At 48.4% G+C, this 15,123-nt stretch overlaps 1 protein-coding gene across 2 annotated transcripts in view; it reads right to left on the bottom strand.

Moving 5' to 3' along the window:
• LOC116943138 (latent-transforming growth factor beta-binding protein 1-like) overlaps positions 1–14,094 on the bottom strand; it is a 151,130-nt gene extending 137,036 nt beyond the window's left edge. Inside the window, exons 1-3 of one of the 2 annotated variants that reach the window (XM_076067737.1) lie at positions 12,999–14,094; positions 10,973–11,043; positions 4,022–4,253 (exon numbers count right to left, since the gene is read on the bottom strand). In XM_076067737.1, coding sequence (XP_075923852.1) covers positions 4,022–4,253; positions 10,973–11,043; positions 12,999–13,342 — 647 coding nt within the window. In that variant the 5' untranslated portion in view covers positions 13,343–14,094. The remainder of the gene's footprint in view (positions 1–4,021; positions 4,254–10,972; positions 11,044–12,998) is intronic. The other variant, XM_032955719.2, reaches the window with a different exon arrangement.
• Positions 14,095–15,123: the final 1,029 nt, after the last annotated feature.

The following is a 15,123-nucleotide window of genomic DNA, read 5'->3' as shown; positions in this document are numbered from 1 at the left end:
ACCATATTTATACAGTATAAGAATACAGTGTACGCGCAGAGAGTTAAAATACGCGATTATGTTATTATTAGAAATGTGTATCCCGTTGATATAAATGTGTCGCTACAGTAGTGAAATACCGTTCTGTACTCCCCCGACGTTCACCGCACTGCACTGGCAAGCGTGGTGAGCTTTGGTCAAAGAACCCTCAGGACCCACAAGGCGTCGGGACGACCACATCCAGCAACGGATTGACAACCTGGCTCTACACGTGCGTCATTGTATACTCTAGGTTGATACCGCTGGGGATGAAGCGGTGCGGTGCAGTGGTTCACCTACTGCGCTATGAACCCGTCGACCCGACTTTGATTCAGTGGCGAGTGGTATTTGAACAGGTACCGGCTCCCTCACCCACTCACCCCTGGTTCACCACGAATCCCCATGGGTCCACAACAGCGTGGGGAGAGAACTTCATCCAGCAATGGATTTACAAAGGGGCCGTATGTACATATATTATTGTAGGTAACGCAGGTTCACCGGGCTGTTAGAGCATTGAGCTAGCACAGACAAGGAGATGGGTTTATATCTCTGGAAGTTCTCAAGTTAAGTGGGCTTGATAGCCCCCGTGTAAGAATTTCCAATGAATACGGTTAATTTTAGAATTTAATGTGGAGCATGCTTACTCGAATGATGAAATGTGCATTGATTGGATGTGGAATGTGGGTGAAAGCAGGCCTAACCATAATTCCTCTTTCGACTCATAAAGCTGGAACATTGCCCAAAAATTCCAGCCTACCCAATGGTTTTCTCAAATGTTCCGTCACAAGGCAGATTAACGCTGGGAGTCACTTCATTAACACTCTGCACACCACCGCGAACACACACTGACCCAATTTTTTGTTAGTCTTTTTCAGACCTCATGAAGATGTGCCAGAGACAACGCTCTGATGTCTCTTGCGGGGCAGGGGGGGGGGTCACACCACTGCCTGCAGTCTCTCTGCTGTTATCGGGGAATTAAACGAACGGAAAAACAATGCCTCCGAGAGCACGTGTATGTATGGTACGTTGAACTGCTTTCGTACGTTGCCATCCATGTGTGGTATCGAGTCAAGAGTATTCAACCAGTATTGGGCAAGGCTCATCTCTCATGGTGAGTCCAGAGCCAGTGATACAAGTTCCATACTCCTGTGGTAATGGCCAGTTTATCCATACAACAACCACGTTTTTCATATTCTTATTTTATTCAACGACGTTTTACTCTGCATGAAGCTGTGCTGATATTGCTGCTGGGTTATTTTCTGACCGCTAGTCGAGTCGTGTCAATCCAAATGCTGGGTAATGGCCTCCCCACTCGGTGTCGGTCATAGGGGGGATGTTTGACCATACTTCATGGGGGGATGTTTGACCATACTTCATGGGGGGATGTTTGACCATACTTCATGGGGGGATGTTTGACCATACTTCATGGGGGGATGTTTGACCATACTTCATGGTGGGATGTTTGACCATACTTCATGGGGGGATGTTTGACCATACTTCATGGGGGGATGTTTGTCCATACTTCATGGGGGGATGTTTGTCCATACTTCATGGGCGGATGTTTGACCATACTTCCCCATGCTGGTAACTTCATGTTAGTGAAAAGTGGTGGTGGGGGGGAGGGCAGCAAGAAATCAGAATTTTACTCGCCGCCTATGCGAGGCGTGGCCATGACAGGGATGTGAACTGTCGTCCTTCTTCTTAGTTGTAAGTCGAGTGCTCTCTCTCTCTCTCTCACAGCGCCACCCGTCCGGATACAGGAGAAATATATTTTGTAATATCATCTGTAAAAAAATATATTTAACAAAGAAATGTACAGCCAGCAAATAAATATACATCAAAGGGGTTTGGAAGTTTTGGTATTCATTGAGAAGGCCCCTTTTTGTCTGTCATGGTCCGGAGCACGAACAATTCCACTGCCGTCATGAGGCGTTCCGGGGTAAGAGAAGAGTTATGAGAAGTTCAGGAGTGATGATACTTCACTCCCCCCGCCGGCATTTCAACAGCCCTTAGAAGCAGGACACCTTTGTAAATCAGCACTGCAGTGCCGAGGCTCGGTGCAGGTTGTAGTGCTTGTACAGCTATTTGATTTGTTTTACTTTTCACAGGCGTCACATTGCAATTGAATTCGTGCAAACGCCGCGTGGCTTTCTTCTCCCTCCGCATACATTTTCCTCTTTTTTTGCGAGGAGTTGGAACGATTGAGTAAAAAACACTTGAGCGGTTAAAAGGAAAGATGCTTTTCCACGTGTAAATACTGCTCAAAGAGAACGTCACATTCCAACGATGGTCCGACTCGAGTTAATAACCCAAAGGAGAAACAGTATGATAAATTTAGGGATTAAACGCATGCCTCTGATGACAATCAAATGGGTGGATTTTTTATTTTATATCGGGAATATCTGAGCCATGGGGGAGAACGATGCGTCAGTCGTTATCGCACTGCACTATCAACCCAGCCAACTGAATTTGATTCCCGGCTATGGAGGCTAACATGAGTGGTGAGTGATTTTGAAGTCCTCCTTACAAACCTTTATTGGTAACCAGTGTGGTGAAGCAAGGACAAACTACCTCCTTGGCCAACACGGCATGCAGAGGCCTTCACCCAGCAATTGGATTGACAATCGGCTGTAAATCTTGACTTATAGCTTTCGTGACTGCAGGAATTCATATTCTTTGGGTCTTTCGGTAAAGTTACGTCGATAAAACAATAAAATAATAACAATGAAAATAAAGTGAATAAAAAAATAGTAAAAAATAATACAAATGTCACGACGTTTCTATTGCAATACAAGCAATCGTCATCAGGTGAAACGATTACTTGTGTTGCGATCGAAACGTCGTTATATTTTATTATCATTTTTATTCATTTTATTTTCATTTGTATTTGTATTATTTTATTGTTCTATCTACGTGACTTTACCGAAAGATCCAAATAATAATCGGCTGTACATTCTCTTTTTAAATCATTATTCATGATATCACTGTAGCGAACTTTCAAATGAAACAGATCAATGTTCTCATATTTCCAAATTGCTGTACTTGATGTTTCACACACAATGTCAGTGTCACATTATACGGCCAACGCAAAGCAAGGCTTTTGTCTGCTTCCTACTACATTCCCACTGTTAATGTGCAGCCCACAAAGGTGAAAAAACCAAGCCTATGCCTCGGTTACAAGTGTGTGTTATTTTCATATTTGAAACAAGTAAGCATTGGACACGGCTGAAGTTCCTTGGACTTGGGCAGGTGTGAGTGAGACTCATTCACCCTCTACACTTACTGGGTCTTGGGCAGGTGTGAGTGAGACTCATTTACCCTCCACACTTACTGCGTCTTGGGCAGGTGTGAGTGAGACTCATTCACCCTCTACACTTACTGCGTCTTGGGCAGGTGTGAGTGGGACTCATTCACCCTCCACACTTACTGCGTCTTGGGCAGGTGTGAGTGAGACTCATTCACCCTCTACAATTACTGCGACTTGAGCAGGTGTGAGTGGGACTCATTTACCCTCCACACTTACTGGGTCTTGGGCAGGTGTGAGTGAGACTCATTTACCCTCCACACTTACTGCGACTTGGGCAGGTGTGAGTGGGACTCATTCACCCTCCACACTTACTGCGACTTGGGCAGGTGTGAGTGGGACTCATTCACCCTCCACACTTACTGCGTCTTGGGCAGGTGTGAGTGAGACTCATTTACCCTCCACACTTACTGCGACATGAGCAGGTGTGAGTGAGACTCATTCACCCTCCACACTTACTGCGTCTTGGGCAGGTGTGAGTAGAACTCATTCACCCTCTACACTTACTGCATCTTGGGCAGGTGTGAGTGAGACTCATTCACCCTCCACACTTACTGCGTCTTGGGCAGGTGTGAGTGGGACTCATTCACCCTCTACACTTACTGCGTCTTGGGCAGGTGTGAGTGAGACTCATTCACCCTCCACACTTACTGCGTCTTGGGCAGGTGTGAGTGGGACTCATTCACCCTCCACACTTACTGCGTCTTGGGCAGGTGTGCGCCGTGAGGAGCTGCGCGGGGGTCCTGTTTTCCAGGCAGCAGGACGGATGCGGCGGGGGCGGCGGGCACCGAGTTGTCGGGGGCACGTGGGTGGTGGCCACCCCGGGACAGGTTGGCCACCTCGCAGCTCTGGCCATGGAAGCCCGGCCTGCAGAGGCACAGCTGTGGCCGGAGGCACATCCCCTTGTTCTGGCACGGAGGCGTGCACACCGCTGTGCAGGCAGAGCACAAGGACATGGTTACGTATCTTCAAATGGTTGTAAGGCATCTTGAATATCTGTGCATCTTAGAATAATTATCTCTCCCCTTTATCAACAAACTTGTGGATGGAGGTTCCCCCATGCCGAATCAGTCATTGGGGTTGCTGGACAATATTTCACCACACTGGTTATGCAAGTTCGTGAATGGGGAGAGGTTGGGGGAGCAGGATCGACTGCGATATAATTCGCCACTCATGAATTGAACTCAGGTTGCAAGATTCGTAGTGCCGTGAACAATTCACTTTACTGCTGTTCCGCCTTCCTGTACTTACAGGGGGGACAGTAAAACTATTCTATGTAGTCTCAAGTTCTTACCTGGTTAAATAAACTCTCCGACCATGTCGCTCTCTGACTGCATGTGACAACAGTTAAATCTGCTGGCAGACCCCGAATATCTAAATGTTGACGAAAACGGCAGCACAAGATACCTTTAAAAGTGGCAGCGTACTCAACAGAGCAGTGCCTACCGCTGCGTCAATACAAGGACTAGCACCCTGCAGACTCGAGACTCAATGCCAACGCAGATTCCGTAGATCCATTCTGCTCCAATCATTTTCCAATAATTAGACCTCATTCGGAAATTCCAAAAGTCGCAAGTGTAGATGGTCTGCGCACCTAGCCAAAACCTAATTTCTCATCAAGCAATGTACTCCTGGCACTTCGGAGACAGTGACTTCAGCTTGTGAATTACACTGTATAACTTTCAGGTTTTTATATGAAAATTTTTTCCTGGGCGACGAAAAAGGTTAAAAACTGTGGGCCTGCTTTTTTTTGCCCTGCGTACGAAGCAATTTCCTTTCATCCCATTTTCAAACAGGAAAACACTGCAGAGGGCAAGCAATTATACAAGAGCCCCAAGTGTACAGTATTACTTTCAAAGGTACACCACGTGGGGCTTCTTGCTTATTTAACTCCCATTGGAAATTACAGGGCCAGCTGTCCTCTCCAATAGAAGCATTCGCGATATAAATGAACCTCCGCATCACGTCAAGCGCTTGCATTATTACGGAACCGGGCTGTACATGTTTATAATAACAATTTAGAGCGCGTTGTCAATCCACTGCTGGATGAAGACCTCTCCGTGCCATGCCAGTCATGGGGGTTGTTTTATTATACGCCACTACACAGGGAGCTGCGGGTTGGTGAGGAAAGGTCCCAAGACTAGATCAGATATCACTCGCCACTGATATTTGCCTTGGCCGGGAATTGAACTCGGAACACCTGGTTCAAAACGCAGTGGTTAGCGTGGCACATTATCCACTGCACCACCACTCTCCTCGGCCATACATTTCGCAATCCTTTGTAAATCCACTGCTGGATGAAAGTCTTCATTTGTCTGAGTTGGTCACGGGGGTTATTCTGCCATTCCTCACCAGGCTGGTGAGTATGTATTGGTGAAACAAAGTCCCAGGACCAGATCGGATATCACTCGCCAATGACGTTATCCATGGCCGGGAATCTGACTCAGGTCGCCTGGTTCATAGCGCAGTGTGCAAACCACTCAGCCACCATTCTACCCATTGATAGATTCCAACAATATTTAAGCTGTTTTGGCTTTCCTACATTTATTGTGAAGCCAAAACTATTGCTGCTATGCTTTTGTGCATTAGACTGAATATCAATAACTGTGAATTACTGTATTTTAAATAACGTACCTTAAAGATTGAGTCTTTTAAAACATTGTACTGTACTGTGTCTGCCTAAGTATTGCTTTTCAGATGAAGTTTTACAACAATTACCTATTGTTAATATGACAAAAGGAACGTTTTATTTACTGTATGGCTCAGATAACAAAAAACGAATTAAGATATATAAATAACTGGGGAGTGGTGGCACAAGGGTTAGCACACTACACTATGAACCCAGTGACCCTAGTTCGATTCCCAGCGAGCGATACATCGACGAGTCTTGCTCTCCCCTCCCTTCCCCAACCTGGCACTGACCAGTGTGAAGCGAGTTCAAACAACTTGCACGATCAATACGACATAAGAAAGCCTTTATCCAACAGTGGCTTTACAAAGGGTTGATATTTTATATTATTATTCAAAGAGCAAGGTTGTAATACGTATCCTTTCTCTCTCTCTCTCTTTCCACAATCTACTAGTAACTCACACGGCCTTTAGATTAGCAACCTGAGGCATGGTTGTCCCAACAGCAGCCCTTCTTTCAACAAAAGCTGCATTTCAACGGTATGCACCGAGCCACATTCTCTCAGAGAAGATGGTGGAGAATTTGGTAAACCCACGGTATGCAGTTAAATTGGGCACACACATTTGCAACGGACATACCCAACGTGTCACTCTGTGTGTGTGGTTTGTTTAAGGCTATACGGGAGTTATTTGTGTTAGGGAGCAGTGGTTTAGCGGTCAGCGCACCGCGCTACGAACCCGGCGACCCGAGTTCCATTCTCGCTCACGGCCAACACCGGTGACGATTATCTGAGCCGGTCATGGGCCTCCCCAAGGTCGACTCAGCGTCATATGTGTCCCTGGTGTGATGTGTAAACATCGCCACTGGGGAGACAAGGGCAGCCGGGTGTGGTGCTGGCCACCCACACCCTCGTGTGCCGTGCCGACCTTCATAGGTGCTCGCAAACAGCACTTGCCCCAACAGTCTGTTCATAGGCAATACGGGGGTCTTGGCCTTTTTTGTAGTGCACTGGCCTATGGACCCAGTGGCTTGAGCTTGACTTCCAGGCACAATTACATTAATCCTATCGTGGGTGTCCCCAAGGTCGACTCAGCCTTAAATACTACCTAATATGGTGTGCAGACATCAGCACTCAGGAAATAATAGTAGTCAGGCTTTGGGACTGACCATGCGACCCCATATTGTGCAATACCAGACAAAATAGGTGCTCACTCACAGAACTTGCCCCTGGGGTATATATGATTAAACTGGAGATCTCTGTCTTTGTTTTTATATGTCAGTGTGTGTTTGCCAAGAGCACTTGTCCTCGTGGTCTATAAGGCTAAGCAGAGGATTATCTTTAGTGTCTACATAGGCAAACATATGTATATTTATACATGCACGGTACAGCATTAAGGAATGTTAGACATGTACACAGCAAAGGCCAAAAACATATTACGTGTTATTTGTAAGACTGAAGATTTTTAATTGCTTCATTACTTAAGTGCATGTATGCCAGTTGTAACCACAATAATATATATGTAAAAAAAAGCGGAGGGCATGCATGATTGGATTTAAAACTGTTTTGAAGGACATTTTGGAGTAACAATTCCCCTCCAACCAAATCGCGACAAAATGCTTCCAACATTCTAAAACCTCACAAGCTAAGCAAGTATGACCCTGGTTAGACATTCCTTAACGGGTGACCATCAGATCTTGGCATTGGCTACGAGGTGACCGGGAGATGGCTGTGTTGAGTGTTACACCCTCAGCATGCGTCAGTTTTAACCTGGGGCTCTGGTTCACCTCCCACGCGCTAAACACTAATTATAATTATTTGGCGAATACCAATAATTATTGCTATTCGCCAAACAGCCCAATGCAGGACCCTCCCGCAAACGTGTGTCTTGAGGCCCAATGAAGCTCATCTTGGGAAACAATAATTACCGCTATTAAATATACCAGCGATTGGTTTGGTTAAGCATTTTATCAGGTCACCCAGAAGAAATGGGCTTTTAAGCATAATATGGTCTCTCATGGTTATAAATAAATAATCTGTCTGATAAAAAAAGACGCGGTTATGTGTTAACATTAGCTATCCCAGCTGCATATACACAGTATCGTGTTTTAATTGTGTTAAGCACATGTGTTCGTGTAAGGGTTATTTATCCCTACACTCATAAAGGCAACCACAATGCACAGAGGGTATTGTATATATCTCTCAGGGCGCCACCAGCTGGACTCGAGGTAGCACAGTACACACTGAACAGGAGAGACCGCCGCGTCTGAATTGTGCCTTTTCTCGTGGCAGGGCAAACTACTCATCAGATTCGTCATTAACACTGCCTTCAAAGAGTATATAATAGGCGGCGTCTGGGGCAATAACGCTTCCTCTCTGGCTACATGCTACGAAGACGGGCCATTGCCTGAAACGTCGCCTCAGGCAGTGTTACCGACGAACGTGTTTGCGTGCATCTTATTTGTGCGCCGCTCGCCAACTTTAGCGGCGTCACCAAATCACGTGCGTGACTCACGGTCATAATAGTAGCAGGGGTAATAATCATAACAAAAACAACAACAACAAAGAAATGAATAACCGCGACAGACCCCGGGGGAGCAGAGCCACGGGAACAAGTGTTCATTGCGACCAAATACCCCGACACGCGAGTCGCTAAGCGCAGCGTCAACAGCGGAACTCCTCGGAGGTTCAACGCGCGCCCCAAATCAGGCGCTCGATGCGTGTCAACTCTCAACGAGAGTCAAGCCTCGAATATGCAACCGGTGAAACCCCTGTGAATAATGATACGTACCGTAACACTTTCATGTTGTTTTTTTCTTTCTACAAAACAATATTATATATGCGCGGTACCGTCAAGGGCCCTTTTGCAAAATCAACTGCCGCTATGAGAGCTTCCCCACGCAGTGCGCCTCCGTGGAAGTTGTTTGACCATACTTCACCACGCTGGTCACTGCCGCACGGGTATGTGAGGGCGGGGGAGCAGAGATGCGTGAGCATGGAAGCACGGTCTCGTACGGGAACTGTTTTTGTTGCAGTGCCATCTGCTGCCCACCACGTGGCTCTGCCGCCGCCTGTGACAACTCAGTTGTGCAAGGTGGCCACCGCACCCATACAAGCGCTCTCCAGGTCCAGACCTGCTTAGCTTCCGAGGTGTGAGGGCCATAATGATGCACTCATTAATACGTGTGTCTGAATATGCGTCGGCCGAACGTAACACCGAGAGACACGCAATGAGCAGAGATTGAAACCGTGCTCATATCTCGTTTAGGGCACTGAGCCAATTCTAAGTAATTCCACGTCCCTATGGCGGGGCTGAGTCTTACCATAGGACAACCACTTTTGACATTCCCACAAAGTGCTACTCATTTAATTGACCCCGGAGGGATGATGGGCTGAGTCATGGCTGAGTCAACCACCCAAACCAGGATTGGAATTCGCAACATTCCGATTGTGATCGGATCGTTCAATGTGTCGCTCAGCCGCCCCGGCGGGTCCAGCACACTGTGCTCTGGACTTGGCAGACCGAGTTCAACTCCTGGCGATGGCGAGTGATATCTGAATCGGTCGTGGGCTCCTTCACCAACCCGCATTGCCCAGCATGGTAAAGTATGGTGTAAACAAAAAAACCTCGCGACCGGCATGGCCTTCATGCAAATTATAATCATCATCATTATTTAATTATAAGTCACGCAAATGTACACGAGTAACATATATAAGCGACGTTTTAAAAAACGAGGCATGTACTATGCCTGCATTTCAAATAAGGAAATATGTTTGTCTCGCACGGAGATGGATGGTATGTACTGGGTAATGTCAACGCAATGTGTGAGAGTATTCGTGTTCGGCTTAATGCTTATACCATGGAACCACGCTGTGTACTCCACGTGAATGAAAATACACACGCACCATAGCGATGAGATCACAGGTCAGATACACATTTGTCACGTGTACAACTCGCCTTATATATCACTGCATATGCAATAAACCTCTCTCCATTGTTGCACGTTGGGGTGGAGCGGTAGTACAATGGTCAGCCCTCTGCGCTGCCAACTTGAATCCTGTGTTCGATTCCCGGCCATGCCTAACTACTGACATCAAATTACGAGTGATGCTTTGTCTGAACTTGTCTTGACACCAGCCCCCCCTCTTTCACCAATTTCGCATGGACCAGCGTGGTGAAGTATGGTAAAAAAATACCTCTATGAACGAAGATTGTGGGGGAGAGGCATCCATCCAACAGTAGATTGACAAAGGTCTCAAAATTACTAAGTCGTTATTGTTGCTATAGATACAATGATCGTTGTCACGTTCAAACGAAGCCGTGGATCTGCAAGCGAGCATGGCTCATTCAACACGTGTTCAAACCTCGCACAATCCTCCAGGACATATTTTAAATTCTGTTGGATTTGGTGGGCTGCGCTCACTGCGCGCTCTGTAAACTGATGCAATTTAACGTTCAAAGATGACATCAGCGTGTGCGGTCAAGCGACCTTTCCTTACATAAACCACGCTTACATGAAGAGTGAAGGGAGGTTGTGTATCTTAACATTGCTTTTACCCGCCAGTGGAGGAGACCCTTCTATCAGCAATGCCGTGAGAAAGCGATTTCAGGGCTGCGCCTATACATTTTTTTACGTTTAATTACATAACAATATCATGCATTTAATCATGAAAGGTTCAATTCAACTCTATTATAGTGTATTGACTCGTGAATGGTTCAATGAGACTCAATATTCATTTATTTTTCTGGAGGAAACCTGCATTCGGATGTTTGGTCTTTCATGTTGGCTTGTCAGAGGAAACAATCGTGACCGGGAGAAAGCGCACCTAATATCCGCACATATAAAGTCACCAATCCATTGGCGTGCTGACATCATCTGGCCACTTCACATCGCAAACCCTACAGCAACATCTGCTATTGTATTCCCAGGCAAGTCTCGCATACAAGTACTGGCCAGGCTCAATTTCTGAAAAACTTCCGAGGTCCGAAGAATTATGGTCACGAAACGAGCGTTCCACTCACGTTTGTTGCACTTGTGCAGAGCGGCGTTGAGCGCCCATCCCGGACAGCACTGCCCACCGCACACGTTCGCTCTGTCGCACATCCAAACCAAAAGCAAAGATTTCGCCGTCGAGACAGTTTTTTTTGCAGAGCATCACGCAGACTCCCGGTCCATCCTCGCAGCGGCTTTTGGCCCACCATGGAACAGAGACGATCACTGCCCCCGCGCGCTTTCAGACGCGCTTCTGCGGCTGTCTGGAGCGCTCTTCCTTGCGACATTGGGAAGCCACTGAAGCCACGCACTTTTCAATCATCTCGATTGAAAACTAATTTCTTTAGAACTGCTTTTTGTGTTTAGTTTTTTTGTCCTTCCCCCGCACCTCCGATTAGCCCAGTTGGCTACGTAAGGTGCGAACAAACATGCACATAGTCCGTACCAGACTCGGGGCAAGTCTTGTTAGCGAGCACCTATATGGAGGCCGACACGGCAAACTAGGGGGATCTGTGGACAGCAACCACGCCCGGCCGCCTTTGTCTCCCCAGTGCTGGTACGCATTTTAGGCTGAGTCAACCTAGGTAAGGCCTAAGACCTGTTCAGATTATCGTCACCAATGTTGGTTTGTGAATGGGAATCGAACTCGGGCCGCCGGGTTCGTAGCGCAGTGCACTAACCACTGCGCTACCGCTCACCGTCTTTCTCGCAACACACGCGTGTTATCATATCATCATCACACACTGCATCCACACCCACACACGGTATCATCACATCAGCACTCACACACACACACACCACGTTAACAAACATAATCACGCGCGTCTCATCAAATCAGCACGTACCGTATCCTAAATGCACTTAAATACAGTCCACATCAATACGCTGTACGAACTCCGCAGTTTGAACATTGGGAAACTTCCTTAAATCTCTCCCCGCCTCTCTCGGCCTCGGGGTTGTAAATGGACGACTTCCTCCGTTCACCGATCGGAGAGGTCGCGTGCAGTGGGGTAAAGTGCGGGGTTGCCCCCCGTGTCTTCCAACAACGTCTGGACAACGCGGAACAGTGAGTGGGCCATACACCCTCGAGTGGAGGCCCTTCCGCCAGCAGTGACGCGAGAGAGCAAATTGCAGGGGCTGCGCGCGCGTTTAGCGCACCCGTGTATTTATCACGTCGACACGGACCGCTGCTGCTGTGAGCACATGGGCTGTGTCGCACACGTGGTCGACACGTTCCCCGCCAGCCTCGTGCAATGCTTGCAGGCTCGAGGCTGTTTGTAAACCAAAGTTTGCATTGCGCGCACAACGATTCGGCGAAACATCCCCTGCATATACTGTGCACTTGCATTTTGTGCAAATTTTATACTGTATATATGTGTTTTACATGTGTGCACAGATTAAGCGCCTCGGGCTAAACGCACGCGAGTATGTTGTATTCAATGCATCGCTCATTGTCTCTGCTGTTTGAGGGTTAAACATCGCGCGCGCATTTCCGCTCAGCACGCACGTGTCCGCAGCGGTCTTTCTCGGACGAAACTTTTCACGCCGCAACTTTCTCTCGCTCTTCTCGAATCATCACCCCCCACCCCCCAGAGTCGTCCTATCTGCAGCCCAAAGCGAGCCCCCCCTCGCGAGTTAAATGTTCGCGTACATCACCACCAGCGATTGTAAATTTAAAGAAAGGGAGGGTGGGGGGTGCGGCTCGTGCGTAATGTGGCATAGACAGAAATGCGCGGCGCGGTCTAAACAAATCGTGCCACCACACACGACACCGCCAACAACAACATCCCCTTAACGCGCACGTACAGACACCATGCTGCACAAATACAAAGACCCCCCCCCCCCGCTGCCACCCCTATAGCTTGAGCAGACTGTTGGGGCAAGCGCTGTTAGCGAGCACCCATGAAGGTCGGCACGGCACACAAGAGGGTGGGTGGCCAGCACCACGCCCGGCCGCTTTTGTCTCTCGGGTTCGTAGCGCGGCGCGCTGACCGCTACACCACCGCTCCCCCTTGCTACACACGCGCACACAGAGACACCGCTCACGCGCCCTACCCAGTGAGTGGAGGGGCCACGTGCGGCGGAGCAGCGTTCCGCTTTGCGTTCCCGTGCGCTCCTTGCGGTGCCGTCTTGCGCGCCGTCGCCACCCCTCGCCCGGCCGTTCCCAGCGCCCTTCCTCCGGCCGGGTTCGCCTGACTCTGGGGTCCTCCCCTCGAGCCGGTCGCAGTCCCGGCCCCGGTCCCCGCAGCTCTCTGGCTCGCGGCCACCCGTCCTGCAGATGCGGCTCTGTGCGCCGCCGCCAGCCTCCGGTAGGGTCGGTGAGATGCGGCGGACGGCAACGTGGACAGCACGAGGGCCACTACCACCACCACGCTGCTCAGCAGCAGCGCGCGGGCCATCTCTGCAAGCCAGCGGCGAGCCCGGCTTAATGCAATGCAGGCGTGTACGTGCTCGGTGCGCGATGAGCGGGGCTATAAGCTAGGAACGATTGCCGTGCATGCAATTTGAGAGTTCACAACGCGAATAGCAAATGAGAGGTTTTGCAAACGCCGGCGGGGAAGATCGACGCGTGTTCTCACGCTACAGTTTTCAAGTTGAAATGTCCAAATCTGGTTCAATTCACTGTCATCGCCTCCCTATATGATTGCAAGTATATCGTCGTTCACTCTGCTAAACGTCAATTACCTAGAGTGTCTCTATAAGTTCGCTGGGGCGTAGTTGGACGAGCGAGAGGTTTTTTTTGGTGTAAATTCTCAGGCGGAGCGGTTCGCCCGTGGTGCGCAAGGCGTGCGTCAATGAAGTTGCTCTGCGCTCCTCCACTCTTGAACTCCCGTGGACTTGGCTCCCAGCTGAATGAATGATGACGCACAGGCAACTGCTGGCACAAAAGAGAGAGGCAGGCAGAGAGGGGAGAGGCACGGTAGAGGGAAAACGGGGAGAGCGAGTGGCGGGGGTGAAGGGTGGGGGTACACGAGGCTTCGGTTTGGAGTTGGCGTGCAGGGGTGGTGAGTTGAACTTGGCGAGTGGTGCTGAACCCGCCCCAGAGTCGTCGCCAAACCTGAGCCCCTTGCTAGACGTGGGGTGAGGACGACATGCTTCGTGAGCATTAAATACTTCCAAACGCATGGCTCGTTGTCTACGGTTTTTTTGACGCTGAGTTTTATTTGCGTAATAACTCTTCAGAGTATTGTACACTGGTGTGCATTGCGGATCGTGATGTGTGTTCGTCAGCGTACTCGCCAAGTCATCAGCAAGTGTACTTGGTCTGACACACTAAGTACGATTCGGTAGCATAGTCCTAAAATGCAACAACTTGTGGATGTATGGGTGAGACAGATGAATTATCATCGGGAGGTGGCTCGATCTCTGCTTCTGCCACTGAAGTCTGGAACTTGTCTCCCACCAGCCATCCGTGCTGCCGACTTCCCTGCCTTCCTGCTCAGTCTACATTCGAGGTCTTCCTCCTGCCAATACCTAACCTCACGAATATAAACATGGATATATGTGCGCTTGTGTGCATTCTCCGTGTTTTTAGTGGTTCCCTGTGATGATCGTCCCACAGTTTGAACGGAATCTTGAGATACAGCTGCATTTAAAGAGAATATATAATACAAACGCCATTGCATAATGCGCGAAAACCCTTAAGCTGCTGAGCTGAAAAGTTACCAGGAAATAGCAGTACAGCAAATGGTTGTGACCTGTCTGTACAGATGTTCAGTGTTTTCACCTCATATGCATGAGTTTTCTCTTGAGTACTCCAGTTTCCTCCCACATGTAAGATACTCATCAATATCGGCAGCCATGATCGATGCTGGATGATCATTACACTACCATTACCATCTCTCACGATCATGCAATGTAATTATGTAGCGAGCATCTTCTAACAATCCATAGAGGTTTGTGGGTTAGATCGCGTAAATATAAATGTGTCGTTAAATCCGCCACCACACGACACAGCCAATTAGTAAGGTTTGTCACGTAAACAAAACATGCCAATGTGTTACTAGTTCAGCACACCGGTGTGTTGCAGGGTAAACCCACAACATTCACAATTTACTCTCCAACACACCGGTGTGCTGAACTAGTAACGAATTGGCATGCTTTGTTACGTGACAAACCTTACTAGTGTGCTGTGTCGGGTGGTGGCCGGTTTAACGACACATTTATATTTATACGTTCT

Source organism: Petromyzon marinus, chromosome 17 (assembly GCF_048934315.1).
Source record: "Petromyzon marinus isolate PM22_M1 ecotype Great Lakes invasive population chromosome 17, UKy_Petmar_22M1.pri1.0, whole genome shotgun sequence".
In the NCBI taxonomy this organism is placed as follows: Eukaryota; Metazoa; Chordata; class Hyperoartia; order Petromyzontiformes; family Petromyzontidae; genus Petromyzon; species Petromyzon marinus.
Note: the sequence above shows the minus strand (reverse complement) of the source record. Positions and strands in the feature narration are given on the sequence as shown.